The sequence below is a fragment of the Bos taurus genome, chromosome 4, assembly GCF_002263795.3.
Source record: "Bos taurus isolate L1 Dominette 01449 registration number 42190680 breed Hereford chromosome 4, ARS-UCD2.0, whole genome shotgun sequence".
Classification (NCBI taxonomy): Eukaryota; Metazoa; Chordata; class Mammalia; order Artiodactyla; family Bovidae; genus Bos; species Bos taurus.
Window position 1 is genome coordinate 51,195,097 of NC_037331.1, and position 22,507 is coordinate 51,217,603.

The following is a 22,507-nucleotide window of genomic DNA, read 5'->3' on the forward strand; positions in this document are numbered from 1 at the left end:
AGGCAGAGGCTTAAAAGCAAATTTATCTGAACTACATTTGAAAACTGTGAGTAGCTGACCAAACTATCACACCTTGGTAGTATATAAAATAAGAGGACCATAAAGGCAAATTTATATTTTATTTAATCATTTGGTCTCTGACTCAAAATAAAGCTATGGAAATATTAAATGAGGAGAGTGGCCCTTGGTCTAATCTGTAATGAATACACCTTTGTGATATTGTGGCAGTGACACAGCCTAACCTAGGGAATGCCCAGTCATAGTCTATGTACTATCCGCCATTCCCTCTAGCCCTCTCCCTGGTTAACGCAGCTTCAGGCAGTCATTCCATATAATATGGTGGTTCTCAGCCGGGGCTGCACACCCAAATCACCAAGGGGGAGCATCTGAAAACTCAGATACCCAGACTGCACCCCAGGCCAATTAAGTCAGAGTCCCCTGGGTTGGAAGATCAGGCATCAGTAAATTTTAAGCTTCCCAGACAATTTGAAGGTGCAGCTAGGGTAAAACCACTGGTTTCCAGAAAGCGGTCACCTCAATGGCTTTGACACCGCACCAGGCATCCATAGATGGCTGCTAGAAGGCGGGCTTTCGTGAGGCCAGCGTTCTCTGAAGGAATAGTCCTCAACCCACCCATCCGTCTTCATAATGAGTGGTGGGCGGGGAGGGAGCTATTTAAAAACACAGATTCCTGGATGCTAACACTCAACACTCTGAACTCCTAATGCTGGGGCCAGGTGAATTCTGCGTGCACCAGAGGCTAAGAATCACTGTCCTGATCCCAAACTCCCACCAAGAGTCGTACATTAGTTTAAGGAAGAATACTGGGCCAATGACATTGTCTAATGTTGTAAATATACTATTTTAAATTTTACATTATACTCTAATCTACCCAGACTTTTGGCAGCTACTTTAATTCAGAGGTTGGCTTGGGATAGAAGCAAATAATGAATAGCATAGGCTCATAAACTAGGGAGCATCCACAGTAGAAGCTTGGATGATACTGGGTTCAGGAATCATATCATGTTAAGGAACTTTAAGATATTCTGCCTGAAGAAAAGAGAAGGTATTAACTTAGAAGTAAGAAGTTGCCATGAATGTAGTAACTGCCTCAAGAATTTCAAAGAGGAAGTAGAGTTGTTCACTATAGTTTTGGAGAGTAGAATAGGAACATAAGTATAAATTAAAGGAGGGCAGACTTGACCAATAAAAGGAGAGTTCAGAGTGATCCAATAATGGAACAGGCTTCCACGTCGAACAGCTGAGTGCCCCATGGCTAAAAGTACTCAAGATGCATCTAGGTGATCTCCATCAAGCTACTGTTGCAGGCAATTTGTTTAAGGTCCCTTTCAACTCTTAGTATCTATGATTATAATTATAAAAGAAGAAATGCTAAGCTGTATCTGAGTCTTTACACTGATTCTTTCTGCAGAAACCACTACCATTTATTCATTTAATAATCATTTATTGAAAACCTACTATGTGCAAGGCAAAGCTATGGGGATACAGAGATGAGGAAGACACAGTCCTGCTCGCAAGGAGCTCACATTCTAAAAGGGGGTCAGACAAGATTTTAACAATTATAGTACAGTACAATAAATGTAATAATATAGGTATTCATGGGTGGGATCAGAGAGGAAAGGTTTCTAACTCAGCTTAGGAGGAATTTAGAAAGCAAGCCGAGTATGAAAGAATAAAGAGGCATTAGTAGACTGGACAAGTGCTGGTGGTAATGGGGAAGGGCATTCCACACAGTGCAAACAGCACGTGCAAAAGCACTGGGGTGCACAAGAGCCTGTGGCATCTGGGAATGGTGAGCAATTCACTGGGGCCCAAGAGCAGTGCCTGGGCAAGAGTTGAGAGAGACTAGGCTGAAGAGGCAAGCAGGGGCCCGATCACAGAGGACCTCGTGTGCCATGCTAAAGATCTGTGACTTTATCCCAATGTTGGTGGGAAACCGTTGGGGAAATTCAAGCACAGAAGTGACATGCTCAGATTTTCTAAAAAAAAGATCATTTTTGGGTCAGTACAAAGGAAATACTGGCAGAGGAGAAGCCTGGAAAAAAGGAGACCAGTTAAGACTCTTGCAAGAAATCACAGAGATCTAAACTCAGAGAGAGTCATGGGAGAAGAAGGAAGATAAGAAGAGGTGAATTCCATCTACTGACCACCAAGCGGCTCAGGAGGTTAGATCCGACAGACTGTGGAAACAGAGACAGATGGGGTGTAAAGGGTGAGAGAAGGAAGAGTCTGGGAGGGCTGCCGAGTTTCTGGCTTGAGTGACTGGGTGGATGTCAGAGCCACTGGCGGAGGTCAGGGATACGGGAGGAGGAGCAGTTTTGGTGGTGGGGGGAGGAGGGTGATGAGTTCAGTTTTGGAAATGTTGAGACTGAGGTGCCGGTGGGATTTCCAGTTCATCTTCCACACGCATGAAAATACTCTCGCAATTCCAGTCCCTTAGCTCTGCCGAGCAGAAAATGTCAATCATCTGGAAAGGGATTAAATCAACCCAGCCAAGTTAGAAATCATCCTTTCTGACTCCACTTGCCTTGAAATCAGAATGGAGTTCCAGGGAAACAATTGGTATTCTTTTTCTGACTCCTTCTGTTTGAAACTCCTCTGTGGCAAAATTAGTAAACTTATCCTCACTGTGTGTGCAGGTGGAAATAGTCAGTTTTCATCAAGGAAACAATGGTTCTTGGTTCTCAATGCAGACGACTTTTCTTATTAAAGCTCTTCTCCATAACCATTTTTTTTTTTTTAGAAAAAAAATTTAATAGTCATTTTATTTAACTCAATATATCTAAAAATAATCATTTTAACATGAATTCAGTACAATAACTAAGGAGATATTGTATATTCTTTTCCAAGACTAAGTTTGAAATTTGGTGGATATATTATAGTCTCAGTGCATCTCTTTTTAAAAATTTTTATTGGCATATAGTTGCTTTATAATGTTGTGTTAGTTTCTATTATTCAGCAAAGTGAATCAGCTATACGTATACCATAACTTTCTTTAAAGAGTCTTAACAGATTCTGATAGTTCTAAACATTATATTTCTATACTTATTAATGCTATACACCCTTCACACCCTCTCAGTTCATTCCCCAAACAATTTAATTTGTCAACATTACAACTTTTAAAATTTAAATCATCTTTGAAAATGTAAATTCTATCCTTCTTGAAGGAAAGACCTACAGTATCTAAAGATTAGAAATAATGTCATTCAATGTATATAAAACTGAATAACCTCCCAAATATTTTTCATTTTCTAGGATTTCCTTAATTCTTCATGTAATTCTTTTAGAACTCACGCATTTTTTGGGGAACTGCTGAGAATTTTTTTGTATGTGAAATGAGGCAAGGCATGCAGTAATAAACAAGCTACACTTTCGCATTTTGATTCGACTGATGATACTGAAAATTCAGTGTCAGTGAGCAAAGGATCAGTACAAGCACGTCCACTTTTACATGACCCTCCCCCGTGTCTCTTACGCTGCTTTTCATGACTTTTCCTGCCCCCTGCCCGAGGCCTCTCTCTTGGCAAATACTCACAGCTTTTGCAAAGACCCCCATGAGTTCTGGGAACTGATGTGTCAGGAGGGCCAGCATGGCTGTGAAGGAACACAATCCAGCAGTAAAGAGAATGAAGAAGGGAAGCTCCTTTTTGGGGTAAACTGAGACTTCATGGAAAGCTGTGGAGAGGAGCAAAAAGGAAGTGTTAGGGCTGCAGTGAGATGCACTCTCAGGGAACTTCTCTAGGTGGGACAGACTCTTCAGAGCTTTGGCTGAAGCCTTTTGGAAAGGAAAACCGTAGGGCCCTCGCATGAATGAGCGCCAACGTCTCCGCCAGCCTCTGGAGCCTAGTGCTTCTCCCAAGTCCATATTTACCCCTCAGGACTCTATCCGGGGCATGATGAGGCTAACACGGGGATGTCACACATTCATGGGCAGGGACAGTGACTCTATCTACGCCTAACACACAGTGTTCCTTTCTCAAAAGGAAACATAAACAAAACTTTATTCAAATTATAAAACACATGTTCACTGAACAAAACCTATAAAATCCTAAGTCAAGTATCCTGAAATAAAAATGCTTCTCTCTAGGTTGTCATCATCCTGTAATTTTTAAATCATTGTCATAGGGAGATACTAGCGTGTATGTTAAGTCGCTCGGTCATGTCTGACTCTTTGTGACCATGGACTGTAGCCCGCCAGGCTCCTCTGTCCATGAGAGTCTCCAGGCAAGAATACTGGAGTGGGTAGCCGTTCCCTCCTCCAGGGGATCTTCCCAACCCAGGGATCGAACCTGCATCTCTTGTATTAGCAGGCGAGTTCTTTACCTCTAGCACCACCTGGGAAGCCCAAATACTAGTGTAGCTTGTATTTTTTCCGGGTACAATCTAACTGTATCAATGGAGGATACTACCCTGAGGGAGACACATTTAGCAAGGACCATCCATCCATCAACAAGGGGAGATTTTAGAGCTTTTCATAACTTTTAAATTTCAAGTGACCTGCACAGAGAGAAAAGCACCAAAGGCTGGCCCTGTGGACTGAAGCCGTGTGGCTGTGTGTGAACAGCACTGCCATTCCAACCAAAGGACCAAGGGTCTCCATCTTCCTCAGGAAACCCAAGGTCTCAAGCCTCTCCTCGACCTTTCAACTCCAAGCCCAAAACATGACAGGGTAGAGGGTCAGGGAGGGACAAAGAAAAACAGCACCTGAATCTGAACCCAGGGACGTCAACCTGCTAGGGTTCTCCTTGGGCGGATGTGTGCTCAGGGCCACTGTGGACGCCGCACCACTAATGTGCCGAACACAGGTAACATGTGAAACCGCCCATCTGCCTCTCATCCTCACCCTCAACACTCAATGAGTGTGAAGGGAAATCAGACTTGAACCACTGCATTCAATTAAATCAACGTGAGTCATAATTTTCTATTCTAGGACTGTAAAGATTATTCCTAGACATTGTCTTTTAAGAATTATAATTTCGTTCTAATAGTGAATCTATCCCCTATGGAAATGTGTTTGAACTCAATTAAAACATTTTAAAACAATGTACTTTTTAGAAAACTGCCTTTCTTATCAGAAATCAGAAATACTAATAAGGATCTCCCTGAAGGGAGAGCTGAAATGAAAAAGCGTGGGCCCATCACAGACCCTCTTTCTGAAACCAAATCTACTGCAGAGTGAGGCCTCACCCCCTTTACACAATAAATGCAGATGGTGAGGAACACCACACCACTGAGGCCTCCACCTCCTGAGGTAACTCATCATGCAGCAAAGAAAGCAGAGAGCTGCCTTCTGCTCCTTCATCCTGAGATGGCAGCTCATTTTGCACCCGGACCCCACCATTTTGGAGATTTACAACTGTCTCAAAAAACATGGCCATTGGACAGTTTATAAGCACCCAGGGCTCCAAGTTCAGCTGGTCTTCTGGGCAAAGCATCTAACTATGTTAGAGCTATGAGATGTGATAGAACTGGGGCTAGTGCAGGGTGGGAGTGGCAGGAGAGAGGACAGGAAAGAGAGAATAGTCAAAATTTGGAGCTTATTATCTGAGGGAGAAAAGTATGTCCTAAGGCAGGGCCACATGAAGGGCCTGGACACGATTCCTTATACACAGTATAATTTGATAATAACTATTTAGCTGGAATTGTCAAAACAATGTTGGATTACAGTAAACCAAATCATACTTTCCACGTGTGGTACGGGTCCTCCGACTGCCAGCTGGTAAGGCCCTCGAGGGTAGGATTTGCCCTCTGCCTGCTGTGGACAGAGCTGAGGCTGCACGTGTGCCCTGCACACATCCCACTGGCTCACTGCATGCCATCCAAGAGATGCTCGCAGGAAATCGTGCCGGTCAACAGCACTGCACCACTGCAGACAGCACGCCCACCTGGCCCATGGGTCCGCCTCTGGTGGCAATGCCAGCATCCTCATGCTGCCCTGCCCTCCCCGCCAGACTCTTTTGCAGCTCCTCTGCTTCTCCTTTAGACTCCAGTGTGTGCAGACTGCCTCTGACCAGCGGGAGAGCCCAGGCCGAGCCCTGCACAGTGGATCGGCCCAGCAAGGGGCATCTGCCTCAAACTAGGGTCTCTGTGCTCAGACCAGCCAGGACATGATGCCTCTTCATCTAAACTTCAGTCACCAGGGGTCTTTCCCTTTGATGAATCTGGAAAGATGTGGAGGAGCAGGAAGCCAAGCCTACACACATAACTCACTTTAATGCTTATGCTATCAAATGAGGACAGGGTTTGGGAGAAGAGTAATAGAAGACAAGGAACATCATAAACATTTATCATTCCCACCTCTTTCTATCCCTGTTGTCGGCACACCACCCTCACCAGCCCAGGAGAGGAATACGGAGGGGAGACTTACATGGAAGCAGCTCACGATCTGCTGTCTCTGTACAGATGGGGTAGGGATAAAACAGATGCCCCTTTTCCAAGGGATAAGGGATCATCCGAAAAGCTGAAAAGGAGAGGCAATATGTTAGAGGCACAATATTTGTCTCATAACATCTCAACTTCACGAAGAGCATTTTGAGCATTTTTATAACAGTGAACATGTCTACAAGTAACTTTCAGAAAGGATGTGACACTTACCCAAATGCTGAGGCATGCGCGAGAGAAATTGTCAGAGATGCATTATGACAAATGACTCACACATTAACCTCACACTATATATCTGGACAAACCTCACAACACTAGGTGGGGATGGGGGTGCAGAGGAGAAGGCAAAGCCATCAATTCCAATGCCCAGGGTTTCCTCAGCTACAAAATACTATGAAAATGTCATGAGCACTAATTCAATATAGCTCAACTGATAGTAATAACACAAACCTGGATTGAAATGCTTCCCCAAGAAGCAACGTGGACTGACTTGTAGGAGCATGTCACAGATGCACAAATATGAAAGGCATTCTAGCATGTCTATTTTAAAAATATGTCTAGGTGGATTAGAATTCCAACCAAGATGGATAAAAACAAGAATCTAAAGTGCATGACTTGGGAGGTATTTCTAAACTTTATGAAACTTTTAAATCTTCAGCATCATGTGGGGGAAAAAATGGACCTGGAGAGATTGAGTATCTGTATTTTGAGGATGTCAGGCCACGTAAGCTTTGCTTTTGGGGCATCAGATAACATTAGGTCTCACACTGAATTATGACTTTCCAGTCAGTCCGTCTCTTCCCATTTTCACATGCGTTACTCTCCCTGTTACAATGTCAACAGCATGTTAGTCTCACTGTTCCTATGAACAGTACTCGAGGAGGTAATTTTTCTTCCACAGATGTCCGGCAACTACAGCATGCTGTAGATATAAAATATAAAAAAACTAGACCCTACACTGGGAATGTCGAATTACAATCCTTGCCTTCGTGTGTGTCAAAGAGAGACGGTGGCAACACAGCAAACTTTTCAGCCTTAAATGCTGCATTTCAAGGACTCCTAGCTATGTCTTCAGCTGTGTAATTACCGAAGTCTTCTCAAAATGCTGTCAATGTACATATTTGTCTTTTGCATACTTATTTCAAACAGAAATCAGAAACAAAGAATGTTCTCCCTCACGAGACATGACAAGGTTCCATTGTAACCAGCATCAGTGCACATATGGTATTTATTCTGGTGTCTGAATATTATTTAAAAGTAAAAACATTATGTATGTGATCCCAGCATTTGGAATGCAGTCAATCTGCACCACAGTGCTATCACTCTGAGGTTACAGCGCGTTGCCACGGAGAATATAAATCACTACAAACGTGGGATTAGAGCAGAGCCAGTTTGCTGGCAGTTGGCTGAGGTAAAAATGTTATCAATTTTCCTCTTGTAACAGAAACCTCTTAAACAGAGATTAAAACATTAAAAACACCCCAGACTTTAACTCTTCTTAAAATGAAAGGCTCACCCTAGTTCAATCAGACCTTCTCTTTCATGCAAAACAAGATGACTTTTGCCCGTTACAGCAAGCAAGAGAGGGGTTCCCTGCACAAGCTGTTAACACACAAAGATTACTTGAAGGAACCAGCATTTCTCTCAGTAGAACTAAGCTTTCAAGAGAAGGAAAAAAATTACAAAACCAAAAAAACCAAAAACTCACTTATTGCTTTATAGGATACACTAAACTCTCTTCTGGGAAGCAGGACATTTAAACTGCAATATGGCAGGATTTTAATACCATTTCCCATAAATGATGGCTGCTATGAAAGCATCCCCAAAATGTAGAAAAACCTATGTGGAAGGTTTTTTTTTTTTTTAATGCAGATTTTCATGTGCACTAGGGCTCCTGTAATTAAGAATCTGTCTAGGTTCATATGATATAAATAAACCCTCAGTTTTCAAAGTGGCTATAAATTTGAATGCTAAACTTTATTCAAAACTGAAGTCAGTTTGCACTTCAGGGAGTAATTTTTTTAAATGAAATATAGGAGTGCGAGATCTTGAGAGTGTTCAACCATAGAAATCAAATGGTTGGTTGGTGTCTTTTCAATCAAATACCAAACGCTTTTTACTCCAGTATTTGGCATGCATACAAATTTTGTGCATCAAGTTACTCTTTTCCTTCTAATCAGTTCTGGTCTTTCTGGAGAGGGTGAAGACACTGATTATATATGATTCAACAAAGAATATACACACACTCTTCCTGTACCATCCTCTGCCCCCAAGGCCCGTGATAGTAAGGGTGCTTATGTGCCCTTAAAATTTCTCTTTCTCATGTCAGTTGTCATTTACATCGAGTTCATAAAATAATGTTAAGACTTTTGGCTTCACTAAACAAGAGCAAACACAATTTCTGTTTGCAATTCTATCCTTTATCCACCCTGCTGGGCGGGGTCCAGCCAAGTGTGAGATAAGCACTGGAGGTCTAGAAAGAGTGGGCAGAGGCACCACGTGAGCCGCGCCAGGCGCACCCCCCACCTCCTGGTCCTTTCACTGCAAACATGTGTAACTGCTCCACAAAGACCTTGTGGCTTTAGGTGAATGGCCACAGCTTTTGCAAGTGCAAGTAGTAACACACTGATTCAGCGAGGCAAGTAAGAATCAAAAGAAAGGTCATTTGAACTGTTTTATGAATTTGATCTACTTCACGAGTGACTAAAAACCTCCTAAAATATTTCTATCCAAAAAAAACAAAAAAAACACATACATTTCAGAAGAAATACATGAAAATGTACATGCATTTGGTTAGAAAAAAAAAAACAAAAAAATCTGGACTCTTCAGTGTTAGTACATAGAACCCAGTGGCATTTTTGCATTTCCCTTTTGTGCCATCTCCTCCCCTAACTTGGTTTCTACTGTGCCTTTGTGGGAGAGGCAAAATGAGCCGGGAACTACTTAGTGAACACAGCAGGCCCTCCACGATACCGTGTGAGACATTACACTACTGCCTTCTGGCCTCACCCAGACACATTTTCCAGACAGGTTTCAAGCCTGTATCAGTGTTGTACCCATCAGAGACTTAACCAATTCTGGATAAAGAATCAGGAGAACCAAAGAATGGACACAAGCATGGATACATGGACAAGCTAACTCTTGATTTTCCCACTGAATTCTAATGACCTTTCATCCTATCCACAATACAGGCAAGGATAGAAGGCAATGTTTGGTACTTTGCCTATGTTGAATTTTCAGAGTATCTCAGAGAACTTTATACAGATTGTTTGCAATACTAAGGACTGAGTTTGAATCCCAGCTCTACATGGTCAAAATGTGAGTGTCTTCCTTGTACAGCAGGGACTGTGAGCCAAGCATGCACTGTTTCTGGACTGATGGAGCTGACTGCCCAGGGTGGGAAACAGATGAGACAATAATCATGAAAACAAGTGTGAAAGTTCCTCTGTGATAGCGTATACCTAATGGAGTAGCGGTGGAGGTGACAGCTCACGACGAGCCAAACTGGACCAGGCTGACAACCGTATGACCTCAGGAGGGTCATTATTCTGTGTCCAGCGGGTCATTTTATGTGTCCATAAAAATGAGGACTCCAAGGACCTCGAGAGGCTGTTAAAGGACTATGCGTACAGCAGAGCTCAAAGTGTCCACAAATAGGGCCTGACTGCTCAGTGAAAGTTAGTTTTCTCTTTACTTTCCCTTTCCACCAACCCCAAGCTCCTACTCGCTCTATAAGTCATACTCTAGCTTATAAGTACAAATGCTGCTTATTTGTGAACAGTTAGAAGTACAAATGATAGAATAGAAAATTATCATCACAACCCACATTTTACGTTCTATTGACTGTAACATAGGCAATGGCCATAAAGGCTTTCTGTCTTTTGTGAAGCTTTGGGGACAACAACAAAGAAAATTCAAAAGTTAAAACTCTGGATTCTGATCCACATTTTTTCACTATCTAGTTATATGGCCTTGGAAAACTACTTTCCTTTTAGATTACAAGATGTTCTATTCCAATTTCAAAGAAAAATTCTAGAGTTTTGGAGCAGAGTCACTAGCTTATTAGTGACCTGTAACACTCTAATACTCTGTTCCTGCTTCCTTGATAGCTCTGCTCCTACCCACACTATATGTACACATACATGTGCACATGTATGTGAGTATATGTGCAAACACACACACACACACACACACACACATTGTTTCTCCCAAAGCATTTCAGAGTCTTACTTATCTTGATATCCCCAAAAGAATGCCTATAAATGTTCACTGAATAAAGGAATGAATAAATTAATGCACAGTAGGGAAGAGACAGAATTTTCCCTTTAAAAGCCCCAGTGGATCCAAATTATGGTCAGTTGCTCAAAACTGAATAAGTGAAAGGAGCAAGCTGGTTCTACTGGGTAGTAGATGAGGAAGCATCATACAATATCTGGATTCCGGCTACTAGTATAAATTGGCTATGGCCAGGGACTTCAGCTGCCATTGTTTTCTCCCAATTTATAAAATTTAGCCTTGGATCCATGGGCTGAAGGGTGGGAGAATTTCTATTTAGCAGTCTCAAAGGTGCCAGGCTTTTGGAGGAAAGGTTTGATTAGAGGAAATGCCCCAAGGATCACATCTTACAGCCAGTAGCATTTACCATCGGGTTCAAAGAGAATAAATTAGAATCAGAATCTCATCCTTTGCTTCAACAATGGGCCATTTTCTCCTCTCAAAGGAAAGATTTGCCTTAATCCCCCTAAGAAACACCACCTTCAAATCTTATACATTATTTAGTGAATTTTTTGGGGAAAAAAAAATCTTCAAAAAGAAAATAAAGATCAAGTGAGGAGGAAAATGGAAACAAAGAAAAGCTAAGTGATTTACCCCATGGTATTCTAGTTTTCTGATATATGGAACCTGCAAATTAAATCTCCAGTTGCGGTCAGCAGACTACCTCACTTTATAAAATAAATACAGCCAAATCAGAGCCTTGAAAATATCAAGGCAGGAGGGAGATAAGGCCACATCAGAATTTAATACAGGTAAATTAGAAGATGTGCCATTTAAAACAGGGCACCATAAGGCACAATACCATTGTAACTAAAGACACAGTTCAAATGAGTTTCCTCATTCATGTATGTTTTTTATATTCAACATATACTTGCAGTCATGTGTGTACATGTTTGTGAAGATAACCAGAACCTACAGTGCTTAAAATAAATATAATTCAGATAATGTGGCAGTTGTGTAATGAACTTAGGAACATGTTTTTAAATCTTAAATAAATTAAAACATTTCCCCTTTCTTGATTATCTTGACTTTTAGAAACACATTGTGTAATTTCAGTGGTTGGGATAGTGATGAATCAAACATTTTACAAACCTTTGAAATGCTGATGTATTTGTGGTTGAGGATTCAGGTTTTTTTTTCTTCAAACCACCATATGTTTCAAACCCAAACAATCTCTGCCATGCATCAGCTGGACTTTGGGGTTTTATCAAAAATGTGAGTTATTTCACCCTGATTGGTGGGAGACTCACTTAATTCCACAAGATGACTAGTGCTCCAACATAATAAACTCATTAAAAAGCAAATAAAACTATACCTCATCCCTACCCCTAACCAACACTTTTGACGTAAGTAAGGCTTTTAATTCTTTTTCTAAAAGATAAAGTGAATTTTTGAAAGAATACTCACTTTTAACACGGAACCTAGTGAAATTAGGTAGTTACCTTCCTTTCTGAATTCTCTTTCTAGTGAAAAAGAGGAACTGGAAGGGAGTTGGGGAATGGTCTTAAATTTCAGAATGAAGAAAAAAATGATTTAAAGGCGAAAACCTAGACTATGAGACTGGAGATGTCAAAAGGCGCCACCCAGTGGTGAACTGGAGAAAGTGCAGCCTCTGCGCTTAGGCACGGGCAGTCTAGGGGAGCCCCACTGACCTCCGGAGAGGGAAAAGGAGTGGTTCCTGTACTGTAGCAGCCCTCAGAGCAACTGCCCTGAAGCTCACCAACTTGGAATAGGGCGGTGGTATTCAATATCATCAACACTTCACAGTTTTCAAAAAACGGGTATGTTAATATCAGTAAATGGGTAGCTGAGCCAGAATTCTAATCCAAGTCTTTTGATTTAAAATCCAGAGCTTTGATGCCTCCACTTATCTTAGAATGGACAGAGATCTAGAAGTCTTGTCAAACAATCGCACACAACTGCCTGAAGTTGGAGTGGTAATTCCTTCTCCTAAATTTCAAGACAGATTTATAGCTTTGTATTTTTTAAACAAAGACAAAACTGTTTGTAATGAAAGATTATTTTCTAAATACATTCATATACATATATATACATGTACATATATACACATAAGTGTTTATGCTTAAAGAAAATATATGTTATTGTAGCAAGTTTGAAAAATACAAATATGAAGAAAAAAATCACTTAAAAATCTACTTAAAGGTATATCTATTTCTAACCTCTTTTACCTTTTTTCATACATAGAATGTATTTTTATATTAAATTGGGCTCATTCTATATTTTAAATGTTTAAGTCAATATTTAATAAAAACAATATAATTTTATGTAGAATAATTAGCTTTCAAAACATTAGAAAGGGCATAGGAATACCCCAGCGTTAAGTAAGTAGTGGTATAAATTGAGGGCTTCTAAACAAATGTTTCAGAGATGGCTGCTCCTCTTCTCCTTAATCTATCCAGGTAAGGCCTAAATAGCTGGTATTACAGAAAAGAGCAGTGAAGACACAGTAGGCCTGATTCTAACATCAGTGCCTGCAGGACGTTCAATAGGTTGCTCACCTCAACGAACCTGCTTCTCTCTTGAACATCTAACATGACCACCTTTGTCCTGCCTGACTTAGAACTTTATCAGGAGTCCATGAAATGATGGAAATGCAAATCCTCTGTGAATTACAGTTACACAAACATTCTTCAAGGTTCTTGGGATCCTCTACTAAAGTCCTCAATTGACTACTAACTAAGGTAGCCACCTGGTAAGCACTCTTATGGTTCTCTTTTCTAAACTGAATGGTACAATTCTCTTTTTGAAAACTGAAAAGCTGTGTAATTTCCTGGCTTGGTTCTTAATTATCTATAAGGATTAAATGCAGAGTTTGCCTTTCATATAGGTCCCTGACTGCTCTGCCATAATGTTTAATGTCTAAAAACTCACCATTTCTTTTTATTCTAATAAAGTGTTCCACCCATCTAATTTGAAGTAATTACATCCTCCCCAATGGTACTTCACTGCTTGATGTGGGGATCACTGTGTCACTTCCCATCTCTCAAAATGTCACTGTCCTTCCCAGTGTTTCCAAAGCATCTCCCTATTGTTGTCTGGTAATATGGGTAACTAACTTCCAAACAGAATTTTTTCATTATTTTTTATTTTTACAGTTATGCCATTCCTAACACTGTGTCTTTATCACTTATTGCCCCACCCCTCTTCTGACCTTTTCTATAGGACTATTTTATCAATCAGATCCAATCAATAAGCTTCTATTACTATATTTCCAAGATACCAATCTATAAATTGAAGGTCAAGAAGCAATAGTGAGAACTCGACATGGAACAACAGACTGGTTCCAAATTGAAAAAGGCTGTATGTTGTGACCCTGCTTATTTAACTTATATGCAGAGTACATCATCAGAAATGCCAGGCTGGATGAAGCACAAGCTGGAATCAAGATTGTGGGGAGAAATATCAATAACCTCAGATGTGCAGATGATACTACCCTTATGGCAGAAAGCAAAGAAGAACTAAGCCTCTTGATGAAAGTGAAAGAGGAGAATGAAAAAGTTGGCTTAAAACTCAACATTCAGAAAACTAAGATCATGGCATCTGGTCCCATCACTTCATGGAAAATTGATGGGGAAAGAATGGAAACAGTGACAGACTTTATTTTGGGGGGCTCCAAAATCACTGCAGATGGTGGCTGCAGCCATGAAATTAAAAGACACTTGCTCCTTGGAAGAAAAGTTATGACCAACCTAGACAGCATATTAAAGAGCAGAGACATTACTTTGTCAACAAAGGTCTGTCTAGTCAAAGCTTTGGTTTTTCCAGTAGTCATGTATGGATGTAAGAGTTGGACTGTAAAGAAAGCTGAGCACCAAAGAACTGATTCTTTTGAACTGTGATGCTGGAGAAGACTCTTGAGAGTCCCTTGGACTGCAAGGAGATCCAACCAGTCCATCCTAAAGGAGATCAGTCCTGAGTGTTCATTGGAAGGACTGATGTTGAAGCTGAAACTCCAATGCTTTGGCCACCTGATGTGAAGAACTGACTCATTTGAAAAGACCCTGATGCTGGGAAAGATTGAGGCTGGGAGGAGAAGGGGACAACAGAGGATGAGATGGCTGGATGGTATTACCAACTCAAAAGATATGAGTTGGTGATGGACAGGGAGGCCTGGCGTGCTGTAGTCCATGGGGTCGCAAAGAGTCAGACACAACTGAGTGATTGAACTGAACTGAACTGAATCTATACATGTATGTTCTTACTTGGTAAGCCAATTTGTCCATTTAATTTTACCATGACTAATACTAGGAAAGGCCTCTCATGTTCAGTCTTGCTGGGCTTTATCTCTTCCTTTCTTATGTTTAAATAAAAATTCCTTTTGTCTCATCTGTATAGAACACCATAAATGCAACAATAAGCCCAAGCCAGAGAGAAGTGCACACGTGTCCACACACACCCTGAGTCTGCTGTCTCAACACATCCAAATAGCAGGACCAGGACACTTGGAGTAGATTACTACACTTACAGAGTGAGTGTAGAAATATCCACCAAGTCACCACCCCTCAAGGTATAAACAGTAAATGATTTAACTAGACCCGCTACAATTCTCTGAAGAAGTATTTTCCAAACAACTAAACAAAAAAACTTTCAATCAACTGGAGTCCTGTCTCTGTCAAGTTGCTTTTACTCCATCTCATTTGACTGCTCCCCACCCCTTTCCTGTACCAGTTTAGATTCCTGCTGGGTTAGGGAAGGGCAGGAAAAGGGAAGAGTAGACAATTGGCAAAATGAAAATGGAAGGAGCAAAAATAAACAGTCAAAGGGATTAAAAAGACATTTGCTTGTGAGGCTGATCAGAGTAGGGGTGAATTAAGGAAAAATTATCAGAAGACTAAAATGTCTTTTCCCCATGAGGCGGGGAAAACCTGTGCTACATGCTATGCTTGTTTTGTTTAAATTTATGATAGCAGTGTCAATATACATGTTGTTCAATAATCCAGAATCTTGAGCCCTTTTCATTCTCCCCAACAGCTCCCCCCACACACTTAGCACTGTTCACAGTGTCCTTGCGTATAAAACTGTCGTAGTTCTTCAAGGCTTGGTTCAAATCTCATATGACCTATAAGGTTACCCATGACTGCTCCACCCCATAGGTCTCTCCCATCTGAAAAATCATTGAGCAGCTGCTAATGCTGCTAGTTACTCCTTCCAATTGGATGAGATGCTTCTCTGGGGCTGGGAGCATGTCTCACCCACCATTACAGAGCTGCTCAGATCAATGTATCCCCACATCCATCTAACAGGCATTTATTCTTCAACACACAAGGCTACCCCTGCCACCATACTAGGGTCCAGTTGTCCTGAAGTATAACTGCTGCTCCTTTTTGTTTGGCCAACAGAGGTCTCCTAGAGGATAACTGTGGCTCTTCAGCCAACCCTCCCAGAAAGGCCATCTGGAAGTGGTCATCAGAGCCCAGCAAGGAGCCTGGCTTCATGCCAAAGACTCGCATGATGCCGAGGGGCTGTCTGGGTCTCCAAGGAGGGTTTCCAGAAGTAGAGTGCTCCTCTGATCTCTGGGTTGGGAAGATCCCCTGGAGGAGGGCATGGAAACTCACGCCAGTATTCTTGCCTGGAGAATTCCCATGGACAGAAGAGCCTGGCAGGTTGCAAAAAGTGACATGACTGAGCAACTAAGCATAGCACAACTGCTGGAACAGTCCAGATTCACCCCCTCCGCTGTATAAACTTGTCTTTTTGAGGTGCAGAGGCAGCATCACCACAATAACACCCACTACCACTGGGAAACCAGAGAGCCTGAGTAATTAACCACATCTCTGTGATGTGGTTAGAGAGCAGAGCTGCTGCTGCTGCTAAGTCACTTCAGTCGTGTCCGACTCTGTGCGACCCCATAGACGGCAGCCCGCCAGGCTCCCCTGTCCCTGGGATTCTCCAGGCAAGAACACTTGGAGTGGGTTGCCATTGCCTATACATATGTAAATCTTCATCATTCATCACAAATGCTCAGGGCAAAAACAGCTTTAGCATGTTTTCGTGCTTAAAAAAAAAATGTTTCAAAGAAAGAAAATTACTTACTGCCTTCCCATGTACAATGGAGAAGATTCAAAGCTCCTTCTACCCTCTTCCAGTGCGCCAGATGGAAGAATGCATATGCTATTGCTTCACTGTCCCCTCGCTTCAGGATGTGTTCTGGGGGCAGGATTAAGCTTTTCATTTCTAGTAGGTACTGAAATTTAACAAAAGGCAGGAGACAGATGCATTAATACACAGCAATTTGGAATTCAATATTGAAAATGGAAAGGTTAATTTCCCCAAAGCCGCTGTTCATAAGTGCTTCCTCAAACCTGCAACCTCATTACCACATTTGAGGGCAATTACGGGAACATCCAGCAATCCAAAGTTTGCTGACAGATAATTAGCCTTGTACTAGTTTCCGACAGTGAAGATCAGAGGCTTTCAGGCTAAGACATTCTAATCAAAGAAATATATACACAGAGACTCAAGCAGAAAAAGGAAAATTTAGAAGACACAATCATTTGGTATAATTTTGTAACCAGAAGGAAAATACATGAAACACACACATGAAAGCTAAGAAGTCATATGCCTAAACCAACTGCAGTAGAGTAGAGACGAGGACGATGAGCACTGCCCATTAGTTTTTCTATACAGATCTATCAAGGAGAAGGCCAGGGTCCTGTGGAAAGGGTCACCTGTAGCTTCTCTGATGCTGGAGAAGGACAGGTGGCAGCTGGGGCACAGGAAGGCCCAGAAGGAGGGAGCAGAACAGACCCCAAAGCATGCTCTTCCTTTGGCTCCTTTCAAACACTTCAGGGGCCTCAAGAGCACAGGGAGAGGATGGATATTCTTCCTGGGGCTCACAGAAGACTAAGTTTCTGTCTGTATTCCTGTGTTTACTACAGAATAGAAAGGGAAGCAAATTCAGGCTGGTATTTTATATTTGCAAAAGCTCACTGGTCTTTGCTGGCTGGCCTTCCCCATGCTCCACTCCTCACCACCTCCCCTTTGGATCTGTCCCCAGCACACAGACACCCACCCAACTGCCAACCACAGTCGCAACAACCCAGGCATCTCCTATCAAAAGGAGATTAGCAGACCACGGAGGGATGTGTTTCATGAAAACAGCACCACCACAGCGAATGGGTGCTATGAGAAGAGATGTCCAACACAACTTTAATGTCAGAAACAACCATCTGGATTCATGTGTTGGAGGAAATTTATAAGAGAGGGTGAAGAGTGGAAGAATCCAAAGACACAGAATGGAGGTTACGAGACACCCATCAGCGTTTCCTTCTCATCTCACTGTGCACACTGGCACGGGGGTGCAGTGGCCTTAAGCTCCCTTGCCTCTAGGTGTGTTCGGTGTCAGGGCACACTGCCCAGCAGGAGCCGGGTGGACACATTCTGGCCTCTGGGTTCAGCAAATGAAACTTCCCTTGCTCTGGGTCTGATATCTGAAGAGAACTCTGAGCCTCAAAGCAGGAAGAGCAGGAAGTGAGAAGGCTCACCCCGAGGGCAGCAGAGAGCAGCCTGCACCTTCACCCTTGTGGAGCGAATGGGTTTGAAGGCCCTCCTCCAGAGAGAGACCTCTTCCCAGGCTGGTCCATGAAAGGTGGTCATTAGTTTGATGAGAGCTCCTAGGGCATGAGTTCATATGCTTTTTTCAATTCTACATGTTGCTTTCTTCCTTCATCTTGCTTTAAAACACTGCACAACACAAATCCTTTGGGAAAGATAATGATTTTGAATTACCTACTAATCGTAATAGCACTGTATCTATAATGAATATCAATCATAATATAAATATAAAGGTGAATTTTACATTCAGAGATATTTGGCTATCATCTTGTGATTTTACCTTAACAGAAGTTATATCATATGCTGCCACTGCCCATGATGATCTTAGAAGGCCCCAAGAGTCATAACTTATAAACAAGAGTCATGACTTATAAAATGCTCTGAGCTGTGTTGATTTTTTTCAAAGTTAGAGAAGGAAGACCTTTTGGTCACTCTCGATAATCATCAAGAGATCAAAAGAAAGGGAAAATTTCTTGCTTAATGAGTGCCCTAGAATAATATTTTGATTTCTGAGTTCCTAATAACCCTGATGCTGGGAGGGATTGGGGACAGGAGGAGAAGGGGACAACAGAGGATGAGATGGCTGGATGGCATCACCGACTCGATGCACATGAATTTGGGTGAACTCAAGGAGTTGGTGGTGGACAGGGAGGCCTGGCATGCTGCGATTCATGGGGCACAAAGAGTCGGACACGACTGAGTAACTGAACTGAACTGAACTGAACTGAATAATTATTTACAGCCTACCAAACAGTCAACTCTTAAGAAGGATCATGTTATATGACCTTTGAAAAAAACTAAATATGAAAACCACTACCTCATGTACCCCAAGAAAATAGAAACCTCAAGTTCCTAAGGATTGGATGGTAGTTGAAAGAAAAGTGTAACTTATTCTGTTTAATTTCTATGATTAGGAAAGGCTTTCAAAATCATATCATTAAGCATCTGTGAGAGAACCCTTCTCTTGGGCTAAAAAACCTTCAGGAATAGGAGCACCTGAGAAGAAGTGGGCCTGGTAGATACCCACAAGTGGGTAGAAGCCTAAACAAACCAGGAAGGGGTGTGGCAGAAGGAACTTGGGGAAGGAAGGAGGACTTTTAGAAAATTATCTACAAAGGGATACATTAGATCTGTGTTGTCCAACGTGGTATCCTCTATTTAATGTGTATCTATTTATCAATTAAAATTAAATTAAATTAAAAATTCAGTTCCCACTAGCCATATTTCAAGTCCTCAAGTGCTGTAAGGTGTTAATAGAACAAGGCAGAGACATTTCCGTGATCACAGAAAGTTCTAGTGGACAGCATTGATTCAAACAATGGAAGTTTCTAATCTTCAAATAATCGAAACCATTTATAACATGAAAAATTTTCACAGATGTGTGTCGAATCTACTGATCAAAAATACACAATAAGGCAAAAAGTTACAATAAATAGTAATAATACAAGAATTCATTTAAAAATATTACTGGCCACCAGGGTGTCTACATAATATCTGGAAAGCAGCAGTGCACATGTGTATGAGACAGCTGGTTTACTCAGCCTGTTGATTGAATGTGGTGCATATGGCTTCAAGGACACTGTCCACAGCCCCAGGATGGGCTGTGAGGTAATGCTCTGTTTCTCCTCTTAGCTCCCTCTGATCTCTGTGTATGTGTACTTTTCACACACCACCTTAGATTAGTTATATGTCTCAGCTCAGGCATAATTTCCCAAAGAACATGAATCTCATTTCCCAAGAAGTCTCTCAAAATGAGCATCCCTGGCCTTATCAGCCTCATGAGACGAAGCAGTGCAGCTCACCAAGAAAACTCAGCTGCCTTCCCATTGCATCTACTTTATGGCATAAACAGGTTTTGTCTATAAAGGAGATTTATACTGCAGCATGGTTTCAAACAAAATGTTGGCTCTAACCAAATAATGAAGGCTAATAACAACAGTGTGTTATGTTTCTGGCCTGGTTTAAAATGGTTGGCAAGATTAGTTCTCAACATGTGCAACATTTAAATTAGAAAGGCATGGAACAACATTTCACATCTTACTTGTCGAGAGAAAAATAAATGGAAGAGGGCAGATCCCTATCCACAACTATGCAGAAATCAATTAGAATAACTGTAGCTTGCAAATCAGAGAACACTCCTTGCCTGTCTGCAGCAGTTCGTTGGCTTCGATTAGCTAAGCCAGCATTCTGCCCTATCTTGCCTGCCATCCTGCCTCTGACTTCCTTCCCAAATTCTCAAATCACATTGCTCTTGAAGCACATGCTTCTAAAGGTTTCGGAAGCAACTTTTCAAAATCTGTTTGTGTCAGAATCTGGTTCCTAAGCTCAAGATAGGAACATAACACATTAGCACAGATGAAGAGGAGCTGAGTGGTGTCTGCTTATGGAGGTCTGTGAGCAGAGGCTGGTTCACCTGTCAGGAAAGGTGTAGGAGGGAGGTGCCCTGTCATAGGCTACCCCAGGTGGCTGCTCAGATCTCTTCTGTTAAGGTCTTAAAATTCTTTAATAATTAGAGTGAACATGATTCCAAAGTTATCCTTCACACAGATATTAATGCCAAATAGTCCATACTCCCTTTTTGGATTTCCAACACCGGTAACAGCAGAAGTCCTATGAAAATAACTGGCAAAAACATGGGATAAAGAAAATGAGAAAGAACAAATTAATTAGACTCCAGTACATTTAGATCTCATCCAAAATCAGGTAGTGGAAGAATATTTATTAGCATGAGGAAACGTTCATGATATATCACTAAATGAAGAAAGAACAAAACAAATGTATCACACAGATTGTGATTTTGGTAATACAAATGTACGTGTAGTAACTAAAAGCATTGGAAGGTCACAGATTGAATGTTAATGGTGGAAAATACTGATCTTATGAAGATTTTTCCACTTTTTCTATGCTTTCCAAGTTTTCTGTAATAAGCATTTTAATATTTTATCTCTCTCTGCATATATATGTATGTGCATGCGTGTGTGTGCATATATAAAAACAAAACTATTTTCTAGACTTGCATCAGAAACATAAAAAGCAAATCACACAAACAAGATAACCAGGGAGAGCAATTTTTCATGTCTTCAGTGCTTTGGTGCAACTGGCTCTGAAAGAGGCTTTAAGCTTAGAAATGATGTGTTAAAAACATCAGTAAAGGGCTACTGGGAAGCCATGCTGCATATTCTGAGTTTCAGTGATGTTCACTCCCTGGAGTCAGTAAGACACATTCTGGGATAGAACAGAGATGCCTGAGGGGACCACAGCTTGCTCCGACCATGCTGCAGTGGGGCCTCAGGTGCACAGTCCTTTGCCCCAGTCCCACTGCTCATCTGCTCCCTGCTCCCTTAAACTGCTGCTTGAATCCCGTCTCCACTATTCTGCTAAGAGGCCTCGGACAAGTTATGCAATTCTTTCAAACTCAGTTTGCTTATATGTTAAAACAGAATAATAAAAACACCCTCTTGCTGCTTTAACTTCTGTATACTACATAGGATAATAGTTGTAAAGCATTCACACAGTTCCTGGCACCTGAGTATTCACTAAATAGAAGCTATTTTTTGCTAACCAACAAACAAATGAAGTATTTAAATTACTGTGGAGGGAAGTTGTGTTTCCTGTGGATATATGTCCCACAGATGATTGAATCTGTTTCTCGGTAAAACACTTCAGCAATTTTATAGTAGTAGCAGTTCAGCTAAAGAGAACTGGCTGCCAGGGGTCATCAACTGACCAGTATGAAGACAAGCACAAAGCAAAGCTGAAATGCCAAATTCAGCCTGGTGAGCTGTAGTACCACCCACGGGTCCTCTTCTCAAGCTCACTGCTTCTTGCTGGTTCACTTACCTATTCATCAGCTGCTGCTGCTGCTGCTAAGTCACTTCAGTCGTGCCCGACTCTGTGTGACCCCATAGACGGCAGCCAACCAGGCTTCCCCGTCCCTGGGATTCTCCAGGCAAGAACACTGGAGTGGGTTGCCATTTCCTTCTCCAATGCATGAAAGGGAAAAGTGAAAGTGAAGTCGCTCAGTTGTGTCCAACTCTTAGCAACCCCATGGATTGCAGCCTACCAGCCTCCTCCATCCATGGGATTTTCCAGGCAAGAGTACTGGAGTAGGGTGCCACTGCCTTCTCCGATTCATCAGCTACTTTGCTTCATTCCTAAAATACAGCATGTCCACCATATATCCCAAGAAAAATTATGGGAGTGCTGTCCCCCAAGGGCACAGATATAGCAGTGGCCACATGTTACGCATACATGC

The 22,507-nt window shown here is 41.7% G+C and overlaps 1 protein-coding gene across 9 annotated transcripts in view; it reads right to left on the minus strand.

Moving 5' to 3' along the window:
- The window catches only part of ST7 (suppression of tumorigenicity 7), a 268,694-nt gene that overhangs the window by 7,278 nt on the left and 238,909 nt on the right, over positions 1-22,507 (minus strand). For 5 of the 9 annotated variants that reach the window (XM_005205388.5, XM_005205386.5, XM_059885378.1 and 2 more), the window contains 4 exons: positions 16,732-16,882; positions 6,389-6,481; positions 3,557-3,696; positions 1,445-2,488 (listed from right to left, as the gene is read on the minus strand). In XM_005205388.5, coding sequence (XP_005205445.1) covers positions 2,369-2,488; positions 3,557-3,696; positions 6,389-6,481; positions 16,732-16,882 — 504 coding nt within the window. In that variant the 3' untranslated portion in view covers positions 1,445-2,368. Of the gene's footprint in view, positions 1-1,444; positions 2,489-3,556; positions 3,697-6,388; positions 6,482-16,731; positions 16,883-18,182; positions 18,398-20,609; positions 20,875-22,507 lie in introns of those variants that run through there. The other 4 variants (XM_005205387.5, NM_173961.3, XR_009494113.1 and 1 more) reach the window with 3 other exon arrangements.